The sequence below is a fragment of the Aspergillus caelatus genome (genome assembly GCF_009193585.1).
Source record: "Aspergillus caelatus strain CBS 763.97 unplaced genomic scaffold BDV27scaffold_16, whole genome shotgun sequence".
NCBI lineage: Eukaryota > Fungi > Ascomycota > Eurotiomycetes > Eurotiales > Aspergillaceae > Aspergillus > Aspergillus caelatus.
This window is the reverse complement of record NW_022475279.1, coordinates 206,850-231,673: the sequence shown is the minus strand read 5'-3', so window position 1 is coordinate 231,673 and position 24,824 is coordinate 206,850. Positions and strand designations below refer to the sequence as shown.

At 46.1% G+C, this 24,824-nt stretch overlaps 6 protein-coding genes across 6 annotated transcripts; 3 read left to right on the top strand and 3 right to left on the bottom strand.

Moving 5' to 3' along the window:
• Positions 1-270: 270 nt before the first annotated feature.
• On the top strand, positions 271-2,373 carry BDV27DRAFT_121544 (Zn(II)2Cys6 transcription factor domain-containing protein). The gene is made up of 5 exons (XM_032065392.1): positions 271-409; positions 458-1,021; positions 1,078-1,287; positions 1,343-1,605; positions 1,661-2,373. The coding sequence occupies exons 1-5, from the start codon at positions 291-293 to the stop codon at positions 2,224-2,226; spliced, it is 1,722 nt and encodes a 573-aa protein (XP_031932126.1). The 5' UTR covers positions 271-290; the 3' UTR covers positions 2,227-2,373.
• A 323-nt stretch (positions 2,374-2,696) lies between these two features.
• BDV27DRAFT_141569 (cytochrome P450) lies at positions 2,697-3,384 on the bottom strand (the record flags this gene model as incomplete). Its single annotated transcript, XM_032069845.1, has 3 exons — positions 2,697-2,839; positions 2,900-3,097; positions 3,138-3,384. 3 exons carry the CDS (start codon positions 3,382-3,384, stop codon positions 2,697-2,699), a joined length of 588 nt encoding a protein of 195 aa, XP_031932125.1.
• Positions 3,385-6,210: 2,826 nt separating this feature from the next.
• Positions 6,211-8,174, bottom strand: BDV27DRAFT_121543 (cytochrome P450). The gene is made up of 5 exons (XM_032065391.1): positions 7,946-8,174; positions 7,038-7,885; positions 6,868-6,975; positions 6,649-6,815; positions 6,211-6,592 (listed from the first exon to the last, which is right to left on the bottom strand). Exons 1-5 carry the CDS (start codon positions 8,148-8,150, stop codon positions 6,424-6,426), a joined length of 1,497 nt encoding a protein of 498 aa, XP_031932124.1. The 5' UTR covers positions 8,151-8,174; the 3' UTR covers positions 6,211-6,423.
• Positions 8,175-11,971: 3,797 nt separating this feature from the next.
• BDV27DRAFT_141567 (uncharacterized protein) lies at positions 11,972-12,572 on the top strand (the record flags this gene model as incomplete). Its single annotated transcript, XM_032069844.1, has 2 exons — positions 11,972-11,990; positions 12,061-12,572. The coding sequence occupies 2 exons, from the start codon at positions 11,972-11,974 to the stop codon at positions 12,570-12,572; spliced, it is 531 nt and encodes a 176-aa protein (XP_031932123.1).
• Positions 12,573-19,038: 6,466 nt separating this feature from the next.
• On the top strand, positions 19,039-20,445 carry BDV27DRAFT_166613 (uncharacterized protein; the record flags this gene model as incomplete). The annotated part of the gene is made up of 3 exons (XM_032074239.1): positions 19,039-19,230; positions 19,525-19,904; positions 19,962-20,445. The coding sequence occupies 3 exons, from the start codon at positions 19,039-19,041 to the stop codon at positions 20,443-20,445; spliced, it is 1,056 nt and encodes a 351-aa protein (XP_031932122.1).
• Positions 20,446-20,760: 315 nt separating this feature from the next.
• On the bottom strand, positions 20,761-22,501 carry BDV27DRAFT_166611 (cytochrome P450; the record flags this gene model as incomplete). The annotated part of the gene is made up of 5 exons (XM_032074238.1): positions 20,761-20,957; positions 21,012-21,178; positions 21,234-21,344; positions 21,395-22,245; positions 22,303-22,501. The coding sequence occupies 5 exons, from the start codon at positions 22,499-22,501 to the stop codon at positions 20,783-20,785; spliced, it is 1,503 nt and encodes a 500-aa protein (XP_031932121.1). The 3' UTR covers positions 20,761-20,782.
• Positions 22,502-24,824: the final 2,323 nt, after the last annotated feature.

Genomic DNA, 24,824 nt, shown 5'->3' with positions numbered 1-24,824 from the left:
TCACAGATAACGCTTCCCCACCCGCATTACCAGGCTCTTGTTATCAGTTGTTCAAATTAGAGATAAGCCAATATCACAAGACGTCCAGTTTCACTGGCTCCAGGCTAAGATACACATTCTTTTCGATTATTTCTCACCATAATCCAGACCGGTCTCAATAGCATGTGCACGTGATTTGAGTCACGAGCGCGGAAGATCATAGATCCGATCTGACGTGAATAAGTTCGAGGAAAGGATGCGGTATAAAGTCTTCCAACGTAGCTTTTGAGGGGGAACTCCTCTTGCTCGCCATGGATTCAAACCCCCTGTCGGTAGCCGGCAAGCCAGCTGCATATGGCTATTCTTGCGCCACCTGCGCCCAGTCCAAGCGCAAATGCGTTGTTCGCGCCGCGGGCGGGCCGTGCCAACGGTGGGCCGAATACCCTAATTATAAAAGCATTGAGACTGACCTCACCAGGTGCCATCAAACGAACAAAGAATGTACACCAGCAAAGACGGTACGACGGCGAGGCATTACGAAAAAGCCTGCCTCTACCTCTAAAGCAAATCGACTCGAAGAAAAGATAGATGGCCTCGTATCTCTGATGAATGATGCCAAGGCCTTTTCAAAGCTCGGCATCAACCAGAAGAATGATCTGGTACCAACTTCAGAACATGGATACCCCTTAAACCACCCTGATGCAGATCAAAGTAACACATGTACACCAGCTACGATAGGCTCGATATGCTCACCGGGCATAAGTGGTCTCTCCTCACATGAGTCAGAAGAATGCCTCAATCACTTCCGGACATTTAAGTTACAATATTTTCCATTCGTTCACATTCCCTCCGAAAAGAGTGCTGTGCAACTTCGCAAAGAGCGACCTTTTCTTTGGCTTTGTGTCATGGCCATCAGCACCAAGTCTACCGCTCATCAGCATGAACTTGGTCTTAGAATACGTCAAATAGTAGCACAGGAGATGGTAGTTCAGTCTGATAAAAGTATTGATCTTTTATTAGGACTGCTAACATTTATTGGCTGGTAAGATGGCCATATCAATATCTGAAGAAGTACATATTCTGACTCTTGAGCAAAAGGGCGAGCTATCAGTTCCACCAATTCCACCCAAAGCCTTTTCTATCTGTCTTCACACATCTTGCGACATCATTGGTCTTTGATCTTGGTCTGAACAAACCAGTCCAAGTAATGACACCGACCTTCAATCTTAACCAGTGCCCGCGACCTTCCACACCTCGTACTATGGAAGAGCGCAGAGCAGCACTGGGTTGCTACCTGGTGACATCGATGTATGTTGAATATATTTTCAGGATGATACAGATAGTTATTAACCGATCAGAACAGAATATCTTCATTTTTTCAACAGATTGAAACATTTCGATGGACACCACATTTGGAGGAATCCCTGCGAATTCTAGACGAACAAAAGCAATGTGCCAACGATGAGATCCTAGTCCAACTGGTTCGAATGCGTCTCATAGTTGAGAAAAACAGAGCTCGGTGGGCATGGTTGAATGATACATCCGAAGCTGTTGGACTCGCTGAAGACGCGACCGCACTGCTCTCTGACGTGAAGAAAGAAATATTCAAATCTTCAGCGAAAGACGGTACGCACTTTACGCCTTATATTTACATTTCACCCGAAGCTGACTCCCCAGCCAGTGGTTTTACTCCATCTTTATAGTAATGAGCTCGAAATCACCGTCTCCTTTTTATCGTTCAGTCCTAGCGATGTCAAAGCATCCCGACAAGACCATCTTTTCCAGGCTCTCACGTCAATCAGTTCATGGTTTAATATTTTTTTAATGATGCCCCCAGCTGAATATGTTTCGTTCACTTTCGCCATTCTCTCCCAGATCTCTCGCTGCCTTGTCACCCTCTACCGCCTTGCAACACTCGATGCTCCAAACTGGGATAAGCATCGTGCTCAACAGACTGCAAATCCTCTTTCTATTTTGGATCGACTCGTCAATGTCCTAGAGCAAGTTCCTGTCGTTGTTGGCATTGATAATAGCAGTTATCCTAATGGGGACTTATTTTCTCGGTCTGCCGAGATTCTTCGATCTGTTCGCCCTGGATGGGAAGCGAAGCTCGGCTCCGACAATATGGTCTCTGTTGAGCCTTTTCCACACGATATCAATGGGATTCATATGCCAGATCCTTCATTCTTTGGAGATGATAGCCTCTTTGATAGCTGGTTTATGGAGCTTATGTCTTCGACTTTTTAATCCTGATCCTTACATTTGAGACCGGCGCTCTTCGTACAGGTCGGTTTCTTCAAGTCGTATTATGACATGTCTCCAATTCCGTGGTTTTTGAATCACCCCAATCATCTAGTCAGCATACAAAGAAGGATTGTGAAGTTCAACCTATTTTAAATCTGTTCTTTTTGAATATTGAATATAGTCACTGCCCACTCTACATATAACAGACTTATTATATAGAACTAAATAGTTTAGATAGTAATTGATTCAATAAATCATCATAGTAAACTCACTATAGCGCCATCGACATATTCTGTATCCCCAACATATTATTTAGCTGCCGGGCTGTCTTGAAGTATCGTGGGAATGACATCCGCCCTCACTCTCCTAAAAAGGCCATTAACCATGGCCACAAACATATCGACAAAACCACATTGATGCAGAACCATCCTATTACCCAGATAAAGGCACAAACATATAGACCAGCTTTCGTTTCAACAACCATTAATCCTCTTAAACACCAATTGCCCTTCAGGCGGATTACCCGTTATATTGAACTTGTCAGCTACATCGTACCTCCCACCAACGAGTTCCAACCGCGTATCCGCAAGCAGTGCAAAAACCGCCAATTTGATTTCTGCACAGCAAGGTCAGCATTTCCTGTCCCCACTGGACTCTAAAGTTCTTCAGGACGTACCTGCAACTGCCAGAAACCTCCCCGGGCAAGCCCACCTGCCCAACCCGAATGAAAGATGGCCGGGATCAGTAGTGGAAGCCGCTTTCTGCTTCTCTACCCACCGCATCCCATCGAATCTCTTCGGATCACCTTCATTATAACGCGGGGACCGATTGGATAATGATACCAGTGGTAAGATGAGGGACCCTACCCCCCTGTCTTAGTAGCCTATATGTGGAGAGTGTATGTATCAATGTACCTTTGGGGACGATGTAGTCTCCTAATTGGACATCCTTGCGCGCCATCCGTACCAGGTTTACGGCGTCACCTTTCATCCGGAGGACTTCACGGATAAAGGAGTCCGTGCGTAAAGCCTTCCTGAGCGTTCGCATGTCGAGCTCGGAGATAGGGATCTGTGAAGTGTCACGGCTGGTGAGATCGTGGATTTCCCGTCGTATGATGTCTTGATATTCGGAGTGCAGTGCTAACTGGAATATGGTCCACATTGTGATTGAGACACTGTTTTTTATCGATTAGCGTATGTAAAGGCAAAGGTGTGGGGGACTCACGTCTGATGCACAGAGGCAAAGATAAACATGACAACTAGTCCGAATATCCAAAGCCGGGATCTGAAGGTTATGTGGCCGTCCATGGCCTCACTTGTTTGAACTAGGATTCGAAGTAGAGATACCTTGATGTTGGAAAGTTAGTCTATGCCGCAAGAGATGATGAATATTGTCATAAAAGTGATTCTTACATTCTGGTTAGGGGGCTTCTTGTTGGAATCCTGTAATGCGACCGATATCTGCTTCCATATAAGAGGTCCAAAGGCGAACCCGAACCGAATGACGACAGTGTATATCACAACCTTTATCCTGGTCCGGGGGTTACTTATGTCGGTGACCAAAGTGAGTTTCTTAAAACGTACCATGTTACTATTTGCCAAAGGACAGGAAAATATTGGGCTAGCATCGAGCGGCTCCGAAAGGTCCCTATCAGTTCTGCAACGCCCTCTGCGGTGTCAACTACGGTGTCTCTGTCGAACGATGGTAATAGCTCCTTTAGATGATAGTTAGCCTCAGTGAAGTAAAGTGTCGGGGTGAGGTACATTCATCGCTAAGAATTATTGTCATCATTGCCTCTGCGACTGTTCTCTGCAGGTGAGGCAGCAAGTTAACAGGACCTCCAGAATGGCACTTCAAGATCTCGGCTGCATTTCTTTCGAAGATAGGGGACACTACCTCGGGATTAGATTAGGACAGATAGGTAATCATGAAATACCCTACCACGATGGATCATCGTGTCCAAATGTTTTGTCAATAGAGTGTTAACCGCAGAGTCGATATCCTGGAAAATGGAATTGCCGAACAATTTGGGTAGAAATTCAAGATTCAAGATCTAGGGAACATTTAGCAATAGTGGTTATCTTGTGATTAACTTGGATGCAGTGTATAAAATAAGCCAACCTTCGCTGTCCCAAGCTCGAAGCTAAACGTTGCATCCTCTGTTAGGACCCTTGGGGTTAATTCATCGGACACGATGTATTCAACCTGTAGGACTGTTAGTATTTGAAGGTACATATGAGTATTACCTATTAAGGAATGAACATACTCTCCCATCTCTATGCAACCCAATCACTGGACCATGTTGTTTAATTTGCCTTTCCAATGCTTCGACGGGGCCGTTCTTCCTCTCATCCCGCTATAGGAAGGTTATACAAGCACAGGCAATAGACGGGGGAAAACACGGACTGTAAGCGATATGATTGGTGGTGTGCGAGGCAAAGGACGCTGAGCGATGTCAACGACCGTAGTATCACAAGAGAACCAATAGTGCAAACCTTCAGGTACCTCAACCAGGCACACCCTCCCACAGCAAAGGCTATGAGAAAGGTAATACTCGGGATCTCGAGACCTAGACTCATTCCTGCGGATTTGAATCCTGCTAAACATTTACGGTAGGCCGGTCCTTTTGTATTTAACGTGGCTAAGTCAAGGTACACACAGGACAGTATATATTATTGAATCACACGTCACCTGCTGGCCTTGGCTAAGATTCTTTTGAAGAGTATGTAACCTCGTACAAGGATTATGCCTTCTACACTGATGACTATGTGCGAACTGTGAGATTGCTATTGGTGACTTTTAAGGCAACTCGGATCCATGCTGGAGGCCTAACCTTCTCTTGGTAGACCAAGGTGAGTTACTCTTCTGCTTGCTATATACCCCTTAGGAATCAAGATATATAGAATAATGTATAGTAAAAGTAAACTTTTTATAAGCAATCCGGCGGTCAGCGAGAACTTAAATCTTACGCACTGCATTTGCTTATCAGCCTTGTGGGTAAAAAGTAAAGATCGTCCCTCGATACATCAGGCTCGAATAGGATTTTGAACCGCATAGAGCTTACTCTGTTGAGGTAGACACTATATGTCGGGCTCTTAGTCGTGGTGTAGCCAAGGGCTATACGCGCCAACGGCTAGGTCAGAGGGCAACAGCAAGCTAGAAATAACCATTTTCGATATTTTCTTCCAATACAAGACATTCCTGAGAATACGGAAGACACAAGAACAAACAAAATTCTTGTAGCTTCTTACTGCTTCTTACTGTATAGCGGATCGGAGCAGGATAGTTATCAATTGGTCAAGGCCACCCATCTCTGCCTATGTGGCCAATGAGGCACGCATATCAGATGCGGTACGACACGACCACGTCACGAAAGTGGGCTACTTGACTCGATAGTTGTTGTAGGCTTCTGAGTACGTCATAGCTTAGGTGAGATTTGGGAAAAGATAACGTGTAATGCTTGACCAGATCAGAAGATGGTCGTCTAGCAGACGAAGAGACCGCATGTTTGACCCTTTTTCTTTCCAAGGCCCACCACGTTCGTGTTGATTATTTAAGCAATTATTCTCAGGGTAATTTAACATGCAGAGCCGCGATAAATGGCAAAAAGCAGGACTTGGTTTAATTCTAGCTATTCGAGAATCTAAGGCTTGTAGAATGGTCGTGGCTGTTGGTCATTGGTTATTTGATATCCATTGTTGAATCAGATTCCTAGCGACTACTTCATTGGATAACTATATTGCAAGATGAAAGGCCATGGCTCATGTGCTACCGTGTTTTCATTAAGTTAATGAGCTTCGGAGCAGAGTCTATATATCTTCCCTTAAGGTATTCTATAGTATTTAAGATAGGATATATAACGCCCATGGCCTTGTCACAGGTGTGTACATCCTCCATCAAGCACGAGAATATTGATGCATTTACACAAAGTGACTCTCTGCTGGCGCTAATGTATTCTAGGAGTATTCGGGTTACTCTTGATCCACGCTATACGATTTTCCATGTTGTATCCAAAATACATAGACATGCTCATCAATAAATACACACAAAATAAATAGATAAAACTCAAATCAGGTTATTTGACGATAGTCTTTCAAAATGCAATCGGTCGCATGGTACAACGTTATATTGGTCGACTTGAAAACGCGCGCCTAAAGAAGGAAACATTTCTCCTAAACTCCCAGTGGTCGCATATATTAGTCACAGAGCATTAGTGACCAGACTATGCACTTTGAGAGCATCCGATTCTGGTAATCCGATTAGGAAGTCTCGCGTTATACGCATGCTCTCTGGTGGTGTGTTGTGGATCTCAAGGTCGAAGCGACGAACTAAGGCAGCGAACATCTGGTACAGCTCAGAGTACGCTAGGCTGTGAACGTCAGTTTTATGTGATAACCATTAATGACTTGGGGGGGGGGAATTTACTTCATTCCCAGGCAAATTCTGGAGCCTTTTGAGAAAGGAACCAAGAATTTGGTCAGTCGTTCACCCTTGCTCGATGCTTCAAGCCACCGTTCAGGATTGAAGGCTTCTGGGTTAGGGAAGATAGTCGGGTCCATGTGCATGAAATATATTGACTGGCTGACTGGTGTCTAAACAACTCATGTTAGATCACACCAGTTCCACGGACCCTAGGCGGCTTACCCCTGGAGGAATGATATAGTCCTTATATGCCAGTGCTGTTGGTGAAATCCGCGGCAATCGTATCGTTACGCTATGCGCCATGCGGAGAGACTCGTTTAGAACCGCGGTCTGGGGCATATGTTATCAGTATTCCCAATCAATACTCTCGAGCTATTTTGAAAGAGACATACTAGATATGGCAAGGATTCCAGTTGAGCCAGAGAGGCGTGGCCGGTCGAGTCCAACCTGACCGTCTTTAGCTCCGCTCGTAATTTCTCTAAACGTGGTTCATCTCGGTAGAGGTAGTAGGACCCGGTTGTCAACACTCTTGCCGTCGTCTCCGTGCCTGCACCGAAAATAACCATCGCCTCATCCCGGACCCTTGGAACCGTCCTTTCCTCTGGTCGCACTGACTCGGCACAGAGGGCATCAAAAATTGTTTTCCTCGAATTGGCATCCTTCCCCTCGTCTTTTTGCAGGGCAGATTCGGCCATCTGTTCTATCATGCGTTTAGCTTCCCACAGTCCCTTTGAACTCGGCTGCGCCCATTCTACCAGCCCTGGGACGGCATCCGCAACCATCTGCACGAAGAAGAAGAAACGTGCGAAGTGACACAGGAATCCCGCAGAAGCAACGGCGTCTCGGAACTCATTTTTCAGATCCTTTGTATCTAGAACCCTCAGACTCTCCCCGTATGCATAGTGGGAGATAACATCTGCCGTTAAAGCAGCGAATAAGTCGTCCAAAGAGACCACGCTTCCTGTTTCGTGCGCTTGCGTGAGTCGCTGGCATACTTTCTCGACTTTATCCTGGACAATATGATCCATGCTCATTACGGACCGCTTTGAGAAGAATGGGTTCATTAATTCTCGACGGTAGCGGTGACGATCATGTTCGACTGTGGCGGCAGTAGACAAGGGAGTAGCAAATGTTCTGACTATATACGGATCTTTCGCCTGCCCTTTTGAGGTATAGATAGGATCAAAATAATATGGATCCTTGATATGAAGCTCACGGGGATTGATTCTCACGATGGGGCCTTTTCATTTCGTTGTTAGACATGTGTATAGCTAAAAGAACTCCTGACCGAGGTACCTACCATATTGATCGTGCATTCTCTGAATCTCCCAGAGATACTTCCCGCCTTTGACGACATCGTAGTAGAATTCATACAGATGTGTCAGGGCAGCTAGCTTTGGCCCAGGGAATTTGCTGAGAGGGTGAAAGTAAAGGCGATAGATGCTCCTGACGACCAGGTAGCTGAGGGTAGTAAACAACCCGATCCAAAACAAGGGTAGAGTCATGGTGTTGCACCGTGGCTAGCGGACGGATTCTTCTGGCCTCCAGTATGAATCTCAGAAACGAAACACGACCGGCCCACCACCCATATGTGGCTTCTTATAAACAAGCATATGTCGTGCGGGGTTTGCCAACTAGTACGTTTACTATCAAAAGTTCCACCTGACAGATTACCCCATGGCCAAGACGCTATAGCACTGCATGCATGATTTCACCTTCTAGCTGTAATGTCTCCTCTCGCCATTGGTCTGTCGGAGGAGCTACCTGGTCTTAGTAATGTGTCCGGAGTGGTTGGTTTCCTGTGATTTCTGCATCTCCATGTCACCTTATCACATCAAATTATCTAAGAAGTCTGGTGCTCGTTCCAGCCTTTGGTTCGATTTCATGGTTACAGGCAATGATCCACGACAATGGCCAATACCGGTGCTTGGAGAAATGTCATGAGACAATCTAATTTATAGTGACGGTTTAGATCAGCCACCCATGAACCAACCACCTTAGAAACAGGGTTTCAGAATGGCAGTAAACCATACTAAGAACTAAGCTTCATACCGGAACGAATAGTGCTGACTCAATAAAGATTATAAGACTCCACAATTGCCACTTATTCTTTCCCTTTTTTTTTTTTTTTTTTTACTCTTTATGAGATTATCAATGAAGCACAGAAAACGTATATTAAATAGTCTGATATGATAAATCAACCTTGCTTATCACTACGCGTATGACTACCTTGTAGCTGTTAGCTTGCCCCTGTAGGTCTAAGGGCCTCGTTGGCTTAGTACTGCCTAGAAATAGATACCTTTGAGCCACTCGGAAGTTTACTACATTATATCCAGCAGCCTCTTCATAATCCAATTCCTCGTTCGTCTTCCGCAGCACGGGACTAAAGCGGCAGTATCTGTTGGTGGTTAACCCAGGCATTCCGCACACACGTCCCATCCAGCATTTTCTACTCCAGATGCGCCGATGCGCCCATCACGTCTTGCTGGCCCACATCTCGCTCTAACTAGTCTAAGTGCTCTTCCTCGATCTCCTCCGCTAGAGTCCCTTCGCGCCAGTGCTTGAAATCATGTTTGATATCGCGCTCGCAGTCCGTGTGTTTGGGGTCAGACTTGAATATGATTTCGGCCGATCAGCAAGTGCACCGAATGTAGAAGCGGTATATTGGGATGGAATGGTAGTTCTACTCAGTCTTTTCTTGTATTCGCCACACCTGTCGCATCGCCTAGAAAATGAGCTCATTAAACAGACGGTTTGAAGTACCGTAACAACATACTCGGCTATATTTGGTGGCTAGTCTAGCTGGGAACGAAGTCTGGCGAGGCGTAGGAGGGGATGATGATACGTGGTGTGGAGTACTTGGTGAGTAACCTTTTATTCTCACATATTGTATGTAGATTTCTTTTCAGAATACGGGGGACAAAAGGGGGCTTAAGGGGAGATATCGTAGCCCAGGGATGAACAAACCCCGGAGTCGGAAGGGCTCGCATTGTAAAATCGTCGAAATGGTCGGTTCATTGACCTCAAACTTGTTTGTTCGTCGATGTCGACGCGATCGTTAAAACCCACGTTACCTAATTCTGGCGCTAATCCTGTAATATCTTAATATATATCCTGAGGCATCAAGGCAAACCGCATGTCACAGTTCGCTTCTATCATACATCACTACCTTACTATGCACTATTGTCTAGGATATACCGGATCCACTTGTCTACATATCTTCTATATCTTTTTTAGATACTAGTTGTTCCGAGAGATAACGGATCGCTCGTATATATTAATACTAATACCTAGTTTCTCGATTCTCCTTCAATAGCACGTTTCCCCTTGCATATAGTCAACTTCGCCCAGCAAGACAAATGCCACATAGGGCTATGAACATGTGCCTCCAGTGAATATCCCTGGAGCGGTTTACCCCAGATCAACAGGTTTCTGAGCTCAATCGGCTTTTAAGAGACACTAAAACAAACCTGCAAAATGCTTTCGTCTATTGATAATTCCGCCCACTGTGCCGTGTTCTTGCAACACATCGCTGGTATGGCTTGACCTTAGGCCAAGGATCCACACCACACTTGCCTAGCAGCCTTTGTACTATATACTATATTTTTGTCGCCTACCATTTCGATGCTGTTGGGAGTCTAGGATTTAGTTTTAGTGGTGGGTCTCTAGCACATGTATGTCTATGCTAGCAACATCATAATCTAGAAAAGTGGTCATTTTAATACCAAAAGCTAACATAATGTCTCCAAACCAATTTACTGCTAAGCCAGATAACAACATCTGTGCGGATTATTCGAGCAAATGGCCCGGTGGTAAGAGTTGATTGAGGAATCCGGAGAAGTCGCGTCGAATCCCCGAACTTGGTCAGGTTGCGACCCTATAGTAGGGGCTTCGGAGACTATCTGGGCGGCCCGCCTGTCTTGGTGCTTGACCGCTTGACATTTGCAATTTGGCTATAGCGTATGCTAGTTATATAGGTAGTATTGGAAGGTACGCTCGCCGCTTTTTTACTACACCAAAATTTTGAAATTTCTACGATAATAAAAAAAAATTAAATTATGGCAGTTGTGGAAATCGACGCTACAGTTCTTCACAAACTGGGGATAAGCTATGAAAGAATTGAGAGTAAAATGCACTAGCCTTAAATCAATCCATTCCAAACCGTCGGATCTTCCTTTCTGAAATTAAGCTAAACTGTTAAAAGTTTACGTTTCGGTCAGCACTGCAAAGAACCAATAGCAGAACCGGATTACCGCTTGCGGCATGCCAGCCAGAGAGTCGGTAAGCAATTCTGCACCCTTTTTTAAGCAAGGAGGTGACAGCATGAAATCCTGGAACGAATCTACTATGTAGGTAGTTCTGGGTACTGGAATGAGACAGTAACAGCACAAAGTCCCATTAAGGAACATAAGCCCACAGGAAAAGGAAAATTTGATAGCTTTTTTTCTGGCAGGCTTATACATACTTCAAAGCATTGAATGCATAGAAGTTGGGTTTTGCCGCCTTCGCGTGCTTTGCTATTTATACCGTATTTATGCCCATTTCACCAAGGGTCCACAAAGTCTATGCTCGGCATGTCAGCACTGGGAAAGGTTCACTCAAAAGGTTCGCAGAGCGACCCAGCCTGGGAGGCCTTTTTCACTAAACATGAATATAGCCAGCACTTCTTAGCTTCATGGGAGCTGGGAGGACCCATCGATATCTTCTGATCTCGGCTCCCTTGGTCATGTGAAGACAGTTATTGTTGTCGGCCTTCTTGTTGTATATTTTAGCATGGAGGCAATTAATCTAGAGAATTGAGTAGGTTATACTTGAGTAACTTGACTTGTGTACTAACTACATGTCTAAACGTCCCTTTCATACTTGGTCTCTTTTCTTGTCCGTGATGTTAAATTCACCATCATGCAAAGACATTTACATTTGTGTTGTCACTTGTCAGAGGGTTCACATATTAAGAGTCTATGCTTACTCTGGGGTATCTCTTAAGTGAATTGAAAAGGAGCGGGAAGATGCATATTCACTGTCATCGCCTCTTTGTTATTCTTTGTCTTTGTTTCATATTCCTGCTGTTGTCGTTTGCATCAAACCAGATAAACTAGCCCACTCTCTTCGTTTTCTGTCTTCTACACTTTCCGTCTCTTTATTTATTTATTTTTTTCCTCCCATCTCACTCATCACTCTCTCCCAAACTGTCTGGTTGAGTGCTCTCGAATAACCTCCTACTTTGACATCTCAAACGTCTCAGTCACATCCCCAGTGGTCAAGCCTTCGAAAGCTGCTCGCGTAGTGAACCCACCTTTCTCGATTATTTCCCAAGAATACCACCATGGGTCGCTGGGGTTGGCGTAAGCCTTGCCACCACTACGGTCACCTTTCCTTAGAGCTACAGTCTAATTAACCCCTATTCATCGCTAGGTCTTTTCGAAGGCGATCAGGATATGGATGAGGCCTGTTGCCTGGCAGGATCCCTGGGGTTCCAAACCGACGACTGGGAGCACACCATGAGCTCAATGGTGCACCAGATTGATATGCTGGCTGGCCAGGCGGCACGTGCGTTCTACAGAACGGAGGAGTACAGACGGGAGCTGCAGAACCAAATCGTGCCCTACGTCTGCGAGAAATTCGACACCGATAACTTTGGCGACAGGCTCTTTGCTGCTTCTCGTGCCCAGGAGGATGACCGGGTAATCCCTTATACAAAGTACAGGACCGTCATCCTGGGCGCGCTCATGATGCGTGCTGGGGCCAGAATCAGGGCTGAGGATCTCCAGCACTTGAAGGATCTGGTGCCGCAGATTCATTGCAACTCACGGTTTGCGTTGCCAATCTGCGACGAAGGATTCCGTAGTCCCGGTCGAGCTCAGTTTCTCGCGGCTCTAGACCATTACCAGGCTGGTGTGCCACGCAACTATCAGGAGCCAAGGTAAGGTTTACTCTTTCGATACGGCCTGAGCATATGAAATTTTACTCTAATAACATTATTCCAGCTGCTTTCAGTGCGGACAGGTCAGGGATGATATCGGACACGGCCTAGTCCAGTGCGCCACATGCCGTGTTGCCTACTACTGTGACAGGGTAAGAACACAGTCTGCTCCAATCTTTGTTTTGGAATTCTATTGCTAATGTTGTGTAGGAGTGCCAGCGCCGCCATTGGCAGGAGCACAAAGCCAGCTGCGTTCGCCCTGAGGAGCGCAGGATGGTTAATGTGTAGATCAGATCTTTCCTCATTGGTAGCATTTCATGTCTGCAGCTGGACAACAGCAGTCTAGCCATGGTTTAGATGCTGGTTCTGTGCCACCTGGGTGGTTTCTTTCACTTCTGTGGCTCTACCGCGTGTTTTCTGCTGGTGATACACGGGCTATTCTGGCGCTTATCTGATTGTATCATGTTGTTTCCAATCTTTCATAGTCCTTTTATCATATTGAACCGTTAAGTCCCCTTATTTGAGGCAATCTGACTTCTGATCTAAACCCAACCGACTGCATCGTAGTAAGCTATGATCGACTTCCTTCCCAGAGAGTTTTAAGAGCCACAACTGCTGTGCAGAACTTCAAGCATTAGGCCCAACTGAAGATAATATAAAGTGATCAGTCCCCTACATACTGAAATAACAAAGATCGCATTCTGGTCCAACGAAGAACGCCACTTGCGCTACGCGTAATAACCTGACAGGTTTCTCGGTGCCCCAAACATTATCTGATCGGAATTGTACTTATCCAAAGAAAAGGTTTTTATAAACAGGAGCACCCATCGAGCCCACAGCACATGGCAAACGATCACAGCGATGCCACTAGATTCAGAATTTACGTGCTTTCAACATATTAGTTCTGAAGAGGCGCGTTTTATCTATTTTGCAATTGCCCAACGCGAGTGTCAGAATGAAATACCAGACCGTCTGTACTTCATTGCAAAACCCGAGTCATCCCATCCTGTCTGGAATAATTCCCCTCCACTAAGTCAGGCCACCCATCAACTCGATAGTACCAGCGCCAATCCGGCTAGAGCCCACCAGGGGTAAGACCAATCCATCTTCTATATCCTCCCTAGATAGTCCCCAATCTTAGAGAATCAGGTAGGGTTTGGGCAGGACCTCAACGTTACTTCATAATAGAAGGAGGTACTAGAGTGTACATTAAAAGATTCTATGATTCTATATAACATTGGATGATTACATCTATAGGTTTTCTAACCACATCTGTGATTTGCATGAGGTGAAATGACCTTACCCAAACAACAGCCTTCAACAAGACTATTATCAAGCTGAGGATTACTCACCCCTACCTACTCTGAGCAGTATCCCAAGTCACCTAATTCCCTGGGTAGGGTTCTATCTCCCTTCACCTCCGGAGGTTACGTGGCTTTTCGAGAATTATACGAGAAGAGCCCATTCGTATCCAGTGTATTTGATCTGCACAACTCTTGGTACCGACTGGGGTATTTGGAATACAAACAGTTAAAAGTACTATTCCCCACTGACATTTGTACCGCGTGGCAGGTTGCGAAAAGATCGTCTGTGGATACAGATAGGTCAATTGTGGCAAGCGATCACCGCCTGTATTACTCAGTAGCCCCTATCCACTTAGGAAGGAAATATTACACGAACACCTCCACTAGTCCCACAATTATCCTTCCCACACGCGACCTTAGGAAGAAAGTCATATTTAAACTAGTAGAAATCTCCGTGACTCCTGACCGTGACTGCCGTTTAAAGGCCCTAGTGGAGAATTGCCACCGGGGGGGAGAACACGAGTATCAGTTAAAAGTCAGTGTAAATATCCCACGCCAGAGATAGCATATACACATACAAGCACATTCATACCCAATATTTTTTTTTCTGGATAGGCATAACTGCCAATGGCCTCAATATACGCTTTGCCTGTATTGCAATCGAATCATGGGAATCTGAATAACAAAACCATATCTCAAGGTATAGCTGTGAACAATTTAACTCTGTTCAAGCCCCTTCAAGATGATCCTGAGTCATATCTTCATAATCCCTAGCCCGATAGTTCCTACACCTGCCGTTAGCAGTAGTATGATCCGTCAGCAAAGAAAGCGTGGGCTCGCCATTTGCGTTTCACTGACAGGTCTCTGCCAAAAGACGCGTGTTGTCCCTAGCGTCCAGACACACGCGTAGGCAAGATACCTAGTTTCACACATAGTATCTCTCCTCGCTGCTGTTATAACTCTAGAACAAGCGTAAATACACCATTTTGAATTCTGTGGGTTGTCCAACTGGCACATGAAACTGATGTCGCCGTTTCTACGTTACGGTGTATTCACCGGCTCAGCAACCAGCTTCACAGTATTTGTTACTATTGCAAAGTGTTTCGCGATGTATTAAGTTCTAAGCACCATACTATGCACGGATCTATTATCCACACACTATGCTTCCTTCGAAGCTTCAGGGGCTGAACTATTAGTCAATACGTTATTTATCTTGCCGGATTCGGGGGGGATTTTCACCGTGATCTACAATGTGATGAGTGACATGAGGCTTAACAGAAGCTAGGCGAGTCGTCAGCACCTAGCTGAATATGTCAAAACACGGTCATATCAACGCATATGAGAGGCGTGCGTATTTCGCAAAAGACTAATTGTCTGAGACTATCAAATATATTAAATCATAGTTGGTCTTGAGCGGAAGGAGGATATTCCGTGTGATGGTTGTGTGTTCACAGAATGCAATAAGGTAAAAGGCATTGTTCTAGCCATATTGGTTGAGTCCAGATGACACAGATCACGATCGCCAACCACTTCTGTAAAGGAATAGAAAAAAAGAAAAGAGAAAAACATACAACAGGAGGGATTCGCTGGTGGTCACCCACCCAACTACTAACCTCCCGGCGTGTGGCTTAAGTACGGCTGAGCGGACGGGAAGCCCTGTTCTCCACACCCTATGGTCGTATGTGGAAGGTTCTTAAGGATAAAGCCTTATATACAGCATTTGATACCGGAAGAATCGTTTTTCCGGATGAAATGGCTGGAAAGTCCGTGATCTTTGTCAATTAATTACTATGTCGAGATACTAATAGGCTGTTGTCCTAATCCTAGAGAAATATGACTCTTCAAACCACCCTAGTAAGTATAATCCCGGCGCTTTGGAGATCATCGATGACTGTCTAATACAAACCAGCGATGCTAAAGTCGTTGACCGTGGTCATGTGATGTCACGTGAATTGAGGGCGAGGGAGAGAACATACGTTTGAAGTAAAGAGGAAACACAATTTATAATATTTAATATTTGGATGCAATTAGAAGATAATATAAGTTAAGAGGCTTGTCCCCAAAAAGCTTTTATCTAATTACTCCGTTGCTTCGGGGGCGCGTCTTACTAAATGTAGTGTCCTGCTGTACGAGTACATCCAAAAATATATTCCTTGGATGCCATGCACACATTTGACAATCTGCCATCGACAAAAACGCCACCACAATCCCCATATTCAGTTTCCGAAGCACACTATGGCAACTATATTATCCTAACCCGGCTTGCCACAGTGACATTACTCAAGCTTTAATGAATTTTGCCATGAAGTATTTGTGTTGTAGTGCTAAGAACCTCAAAAGCGTGTACTGTGTATAAGGCTAACAAACATCAGGCCCGTGAAGTTATTCACTATGATGTTTCTCAGCAATATGGTCTCAAGTTTCCCTGTTCTGATGATGCAGGTTCAGCCTCAGTTGTATTCTCCACATGGCCCCTTAATTTCAGACTTTGCGGCGCTACTGCAAATGCTGCCAGCCTGCCACAGAAACTGTACGCCATAAACCCACTGAGAAGCTCATCTATAGAGCTTGACAGGAACCAAGTTCCTAGGTGAGCTTAATGTAGATCAAGGAAAATTTGCACGGTTCAACCAGACTTATGCGTTCATCGGTGCTGGGATGGTAGAGGAAAGCGGCAAGTGGGGAATTGCTGAGACGATGTGGAAGTTACAAGATTGAATCTGTTTATATGGTCCAGCTGTTGAATGGCTAACATCACAAGAATCCACCGGCCGGGTGTTCTATCAAATTAGGCTTTCGCCACGTGGTAAAGACCAGCTACATCTCACACTTTCAGGGATCTATGCGTGGTTACGCTTTTTCTCAAACAGGAATATATGGGTATGCTTAGGCCTTTCTTCCTTTTTCTTCTACCTTCAGCTTTTCGTCAAGTCGACGTTCTGGACGAGGCTCGGCAACTGAGTCGTCTCCCTTGCCACAAGCTAATTTTAGTTTTCCAAGGGTTGTGTGTAGGATACCAATTCCCACAATACGGAGTACTGCAGAACTAAATAGCTTTCCAGAAGCTGTAGGGCTGGAAACGAGGGTGGCCTGTGTTTCCATGGAACCTCGTTGACCCAGAGCCGGGCTTCATCGTGGGGCTCAGTGGGGCAAGAACTCCTAGCCGAGGGCTGCAGAACTTTCTATGAGTATATATAGAACGGAATTCAACTCCGGAGTGCACAATATCCTATGGTATTTTAAGCGAACGGACCATGAAACTTTATCCTAGAGTGCATGGAAAAGAGAGCAATCACTTTCCGCGGATGCGATGCTCAATGAAGATCATAACACTCCCATATCCGTCCCACACTCCTTGTCTCCTATGCAAGGAAATTATCAAAATGGGTTAATCATTTTGGATACTGTCATTCCCACCAGAGGGAACAAAGCACCGCATCGAATTGGAGCTGCATGTTGGCCAATGTTGGGCTTACTTGCAGTTTTTCAACACGCGGCCTCGAAAAAGCTTGTCAAAAGAAAGTACCACTCGACAACCGAAGCGGAAGAAGTTCCGCTTCGTAGCAGTGAGTTGAGAATATCCGCAGTATGAAATCGAGCTAGGTGCTCCGGGAATCCTCCTATAGGCGCAGTGACGTATAGCCTCTCCAAATCCCGACAAACGACATGCTATTTGAGACGTCACTTGGTCTTGACGAGGATCAAAGTGAATAGTACTCTCCAGACTTAAGGAAACTGTGGCACAAAAAAGTCCTACTCTCGCCTTAACTGCCGAACCAAGAGAATTTACATAATGCAATAGTACTTTACTGCGTGGTTGGACAACTTGAGCTAGTTCGAGAGCCGCATTCCGGTTACCTCGTCAAACTACCCCTACCTGTCCATGTAAGAGATAAAGTACGTACTCCTAGTGTTGGGTGTCGGGGACCATCGAGGGGTATAATGCCGAGGGCCCTCTTGCCGCGGTCCCACAATATTAGATGTAGATGTCGGTTCTCGGTAGTTGCTTGCATTGATACTTTGATTCCACTCCGTGATAGCTACTCAGCATAAGCCATGTTCCGACTCCTGAGTCCTGACCTAGCTAACCTTCCTTGTTGGAATTTGAGGGGGCTGAGGCAGGTACCGAGAGAATGGGAAATTACGTTGGGGGCTTTTAGTCAAGATAATGGCTCGAATCATAAGTGTGGACCTTCGAAGGCTTTGAGCTAGAGCAAGACTTTCCTCTTTTTACTTAGATCAGAAAATGTTTCGGCGAGTGGGTGTCTCATGAAGTTTTAGGGCCCGCTTGGTACCTGAGATTTTTAGCGATTTCGGCTATTGGTGACACTACTCCGTCTGGGTGGAGATGTGGGGATTCGCATTACTCAGTACCTCGGAGAACAAACGGATTACACGCGGGCCAGACTCAAAAAACTTCCCTATTTTTGATTTGCAACTTCGGAAAATCTCACCAGCACTAAAATAGGCCCAGACGAAGGATGTGGTCTAGTAAATGACAGCAGACTTAGGGTAAGAGGAAGAGCCTGGCGTATGTCCGTTGACAGATCATATGCTGTCTACTTAACTTTCGTCGTTGAGAAGTGGGGGTATGTCAAATTAATTTTATTTTAGAAAATAGAAGATCCCCTGTCCGCTGTAATCTTAATTCTATAATCCAAAGATTTCGGTAGCTGAATTTTTGGAAAACCACGGATGGCAGGAATGGCAACCTCGCTTCCCAGCCATGGTAGGGCTAGATCTGCCCCGGGGGAGGCTTCATGTTCCCCACCGGGACCATTCCTTCATGACTCGATCTGTGCCGTCCGCAGGCTAAGAATGTTTCGATCCCTAGCAGTTTCATGGCTCGTGAAAGCTCAACATCGTTGTAGATCCCAACCTGTTTCTGTCATTGCCATTTGCATCCTTATTTCCCCTCTGGTTGCCATGTAAAACGGATTTTTTCCCTTTTCTTCTTGCGACTGGATAGCTATACGCTCTTTGGTTCCCACCTGGGGTGTGATAGGGTTATTCTTTTCGTCCCATTTCCCTCGTTTTTGCGACTTCAGCTACACACGCACACACATTCTCTCTTCTTCGTGTCGCCGTACTATCGACACTACCTCGGCAGTCCACAATCTCATCACCACTTGACTGGACCATGAACTGACCTCTCTCTGAAACAACATGTCAAGCCTTGTCATCGGGACTGCGCCGGAGGGTCTGGACTTGTCCGCCGACAGGATCGCTCAGAATGACGGCACGGTTGGGGCTGTCATGGCAATTGCTACAATTTTTGTGGGTTTGCGATTTTGGGCCCGAACGACAAATAAAAGTGCCAATTTAGCATATGATGACTGGTTTGTTTTGGTAGCATTGGTATGTATCCTAGATTTTTCATGGTAGTTATTGAACTTTCGACTGAACATTTTGCATAGGCGTTCGCATATGGGACAGGCGTATGTTGTATTTTAGGTATTATCACCACCAGCTGCCTACTTAAAACCCTCAAGGGTGTTTAAACTAACAAAGTGTGTTTCCAGGAGGCGCATATGGGATAGGGAAACACATATGGGTGGTGGAGGAGAATGATGTCCTAATGAGCATGAAAGTAAATGCCTCCGCGCTTTCGCCTATAATACCTTCCTATGAAACTAATGTGGAAACTCATAGATTATTTTCGCCTATGTTATTCTGTATGCCACAACAGTGCCTATGGTCAAATTATCCGTGCTTCTTCTCTATCGCCGAATTTTCCGCCTCACTTGGTCCTTGTATTTCTGTGCATTTCTCTCCATCGGATATGCCGTCTCAGTCTCTACCACCATCTCGGTCGCTTGCGTCCCGTCATCTTTCTTCTGGACCCAATGGGTGTATCCTTTGAGTGGAGGGCACTGTCGAATCAATCTCTACCAATTCTATCTATGGAACGGTGTCGCCAACCTGTTCACCGATGTCATCATTCTATGCCTGCCCATGCCGATCGTTTGGAGCCTGCAGATGCCCAAAGGTCAGAAATGGGCCATTAGCGGTATCTTCTTGCTTGGTGGATTGTAAGCTATGCGCCCCAACATCATCTAAACAAGAAGCTAACAGAACTGTTCTTACAGCGTCTGCGTAGCGACAATTGTCCGCATCTGCGCCATCACGAAAATGAAAGATTCCGTCGACATAACATGGGTGATTGGCGACGCCATGATCTGGTCCAACGTCGAGCCCTGCATCGGTATTGTCAGCGCCTGTCTACCGACCCTTCGCCCACTCCTGCGCCAAATCCCCCAACTGAGACTATGGGGGATTTTCGGCAGCAGTGGCCTCACACGGGACTATAAAATGACCGGCGAGGGGACTTCGGGCACGGGGCTGCAGAGTACCGGCAACCAGTCAGGCTATCGGCCCTCGAATGGTAAGAAGCATCGATTTTGGCCGGAAGAGGATGAAATCTACCTGACTACCGACGTAGGACGTGCTAGCAGTCCTCGCAGAGAGGAAGGCGTGATCCCGTCCAACGGCTCCACTGCTTCCGGCCAGGAACCTATCGCCATGCAGATTAGGGTGAAGCAGAACTTCGATTGGAGAGAGGACCACCCATGATCTACGAGGAAGTTTCTGACCGTCTACTTTGCGCTGCGACTTTGTTTTTTTCTTCTTTTTTTTTTTTTTCCGGGCGATGGAGCCGACTACCTCTGTCTGGTCATGTCATCTCTATCATATGTCTTATGACTGTATACCCATCTATAAATATCGAATTTTTTCCTTTGTTCTTTCTTATTCACTTTTATAAATAGGCTGATTGTTTCCGAAAAGTTTGTATCATCATAACGGTGAGATACTTAGCCGCATAGATAGTCTACCTTTGTCAGATTATGTGTTGTCATATAGCCCTTGTTGATTCCCCTTGCTGCATTCAAATTACTACCTATTTACACGCTTATTCGCTAACAACGCCTGTAATCAACGCCCGTACACTAAAGTTACCCTTATCGGGGTATGGAGTACCAAAGTCGCGAGCAAAATCAATATTGCTCTTCGGTGTCTTATAAAGCTCGATATCAAAGCGACGGACGATCGTGGCGATGACCAGGAAGAGCTCCGCATAGGCCAAGCTATACCACAGTTAGCAAAATACAAACATTGTAGAGGGGTATCTCGCATCTTACTTCAAGCCCACACACATCCGGCTTCCCTTCGAGAAGTTCACCAGATAGCGGTCCAATCGCTGTCCCTTGGCAGCGGCTCGGATCCATCTTTCCGGGTCAAAGGCATGGGGATCCGGGAAGATTTCGGGATCCATAAGGGTGAAGTAGTTTGTTTCGCTGACTGGGGTCTAGAATGTTGTCAGTGTCGTCACATTTTCCCCATTTAAACGGGGCCTAACTCACTCCAGGTGGGATAGTGTAGTCTTTATACACCAGCGCTTCCGTAGGCGCCACTCTCGATGATCGATTCGCGATTCCGGTTGAAAGACGCAGGGATTCGCTAATAACTCCGGACTGGACTGGCATTAGCATGCAAACTTTGGCGAGAGCAAGGTGAGCCATACCATGTACGGCAGTTTCTCCAAATCGTTCCATGTCGGCTGAGAATCCGGTGTCGGCATAACTTGCTTCAGTTCCTCGCGGAGCTTGTTTCGGATATCCTCCCTAGTGAACAAATGCCACGCCCCAAGAGCAAGCGACCTGGCAGTCGTCTCGGTACCTCCAATTACCAAAGCAAAGCCCTCATTCATGAGCCTATGCGCAGATCGCATATGTTCCGGCATGGATGGCGCGGCAAGTGTGTCGATCAAAGTCCCACTTCCAGCTTTAGCATTCGCCTTTTCCAGTGCAGCCGCGCCCCGCTCATAGAGTTCCTTCTTCTGGCTCGCCAGCGCAAACGCAGGGGGGTTCAACAACTGTAAAAGGGGAAGCGGCATGACATTCATGAGCGTCTGCAAGATGGGAAAGAAATAGAGCAGATGCGCCAGCTGGAAGAGACCATTGATACCATCTCGGACCTTGGCATTGAACCCCTCCTTATCAAGGTTATTGGGGTTGAACCCGTAGGCATACTGGTGGATGACATCGGAGGTTAACGCCGCGAAGGCCGCGTCCAGACTGACGACCGTGTGCGCACGACAAGCCTCCTGGAAATGACCCACGAGCTTGCCCAGACTGTCACGGATCAGGTGCTCCTGGTTCTCGATGGCGCGCTTGGAGAAGAATTTTGCCACGGGTGCGCGCCGCTGCTGGTGACTTTCTTGGTCGATAGCTGAAAATCCAGATCCTTCCAGGCCGAACTGAGCGACGAGGACGGGGTCCTTTTCGCGTTTGCGAGCGCTAGAGGCGTAGATTTCATCGTAGTAATCGGGGTCCTTGATGTGGACTTCACGGGGGTTTATGCGGACAATGGGGCCTGTTTGCGATCAGCCTTGGACCTACAAAGTAAGTGAAGGAATTCAATAAGGCTTACCGTAAACTTCATGCAGCCGTTCGAGCTCCCAGATAAACAGGCCGCCTCTGATGATATTGTGGTAAAATTCGTAGCCATGAGTAATCGCAGCCAGCTTTGGGCCGGGGATATGGCTCAATGGGTGAAAATACAGGCGATAGATACTCTGAAGCACCAAATAGGCAACTAGACCTATTCCTAATATCACCAACACGGCCATAATGACGGTTGCATTACTTGCAGAGAAAGATGAAGGAACAATAAAATTCTTACTGAGTCAGTTATTACTTTTTTTTTGTAGCAGGGGGTCCCTGCCACTGGCAGGGAAAGCACAAGGTAATTCCACAACCCCTATTGGCTTTTCAAGTGAGGATACAAGTGTCACCATTGATGATGCAGCCCGCTAAGCACTAGCCTTGAGACCGTTGAACTGTCTGTCGGCTGCCCCGCTCTCCGGCTGGATTATGATCCCGTCAGCCGTTGGTGGCCCATCTTTTGCCAATGGCTATTGGCTGTACCATCTCCTACGGGTAAGGACACCGTTGTCGTAGGATAGGCAGCTAGTCTCTTGGAGGTAATACGACCGCTTGGCTTCTCCGCGTTATGAAATTTGTGTGTGATTGCTAGCAGGCTCAAACAACTGTGTAGGGGAAGACTTGAATATATAAAGTTGTTTATGCCCTGGAATTCGACCTGCTTCTTCCTCCAACGAGATAAACAGCTTAGCTTGAGGAAAGAAGAAATGCTATAATCAATTCACTAATACCATTCTTGTTAATACACTAAGCGGAGGCCTGGGGAACTATCAATCTAACAGGGTAGAAGCTAGAAACGGGATTTGCCTCCTCCGTACGTGATACCTAAAATTAGAGGAACTAGCGCTGAACGTGTGTGGTTCAATTACTGTTTACGGTAGGCGGTCAAGATACATAGAGCGCATAGCAATTTCACAATTTCCTACATTTCCTCGCCTCGGAACAAGGGATAGTTCATATTAGTTCCTCGCCATCATCTCGGCTTAGGGCTAACCGCCAAGTCCAGACCCTTTTGGCATGTGAAACCAATATCGAGATGGGCTGATTATCCCAAGCAGCCTGGAGACTCAGGATGCATGAAATCCTGCCCTGGATCTAAAATACAAGAACCGGGATGAGCTAGAGTACTTAACTGCCGGCATTTACGGAGTCTTGGGGCTCCCTCCCCGGAACATGCGACGAGGAATGCTCGGAGTGCCGATCCCCGGAAAAGAAGCCCTAATACTCGTTCCGACAACGGAAATTCATCGACTTGGTGAAACTGCCATCGTTTCTCACGCCTTGTCTCGATTTGACGGCCCCACATTTAAATACTGGACTATTCAATGCTGTACTCCGTACTCTCCAAGCTCCACCACACCCGGAACCCGGATATGAGAAGTGGCCGGCCCTGGCGTAGAACTTGATAAAATCAAGGGGTATTGTGTCTTATAGGCTCTACCATTGTTGGCCGGTTAATTGGTCCAACAAGGGATCGAAATGTCCAAGTGCGCTATGGACTTATGTGTATATATATATCGGGCTTCATCACGCTTACTACGATCCTGAAGAACTGATCGCCGTGTGGAACATAGAAATCCAATCTCCGAGGTAACCTTACACAGTTTCGCGTGCTACTAGATAAGTCGAAAAGCTTTGACAGACAAATTCTTTGACATCCGAGCGCGACGGGACACTCAGGATGAGAGTTAGCAATACCTCAGGCAGTATCGTTTTATGGTGTCAAAGGACAGAAAGAAAAGAACGAAAAAGAAGGAACATTGAATGGGAAATAACATAATGTTAGTCACGCTGTGTAGTACGATTTCTATGATGCTTTGTCCCGTCTACCTTGGGTCTATGCTAGAGCGCCTATCTGTCGTACACAGGTATTAGTGCTTACGAATGCAGAGGTGTATCGGAGCACAAAGTTGCACAAGAAACAAAGATAGGCTGATAGACCTGTCTGTAGAATGAAGAACAAATACCATAACGGGAGGAACGATATCTACTTTGAAAGGACTCTGCAAATATACAGGAGAGCCGGAAGGAAAGAAAGTTTATTCAAGAAAATAAGAACCCTGTTATTCTCGAGACCCGAGTATCAAAAAGCATTGTCTAATTTGTCTCTTGCCATGTCAATTATTAACCTGGTCGAGATTTACTTCTTAATTAGACCCAAGAGCGTTGACCTGATCAGGCAATACACAGGTCTTGCATACTAAACGCGACGGACCAGGGGCTTAATCCAATGGCCATTCATCTCCGTTCTGGAAATGACCCAGCTTCTGACGATGATACAAGTGATTGGTGTGGAATATATCAAACCACCTGGATCGATGGAAGATACCAGAAGGATCCGAGGGGAGCGCACTTAACTTTATGTTATAAAGACGCGGAAATGATAGCTAAGGGGACCCGTATCGCTAGTCATGGGTATGTGGAATCGGAGTCCGACTGGCACATTCGAGACGCCACACATGCCCGGGAAAAGCCAGATTCAGTATCAGCCAGGCCGACAGGTCGCCC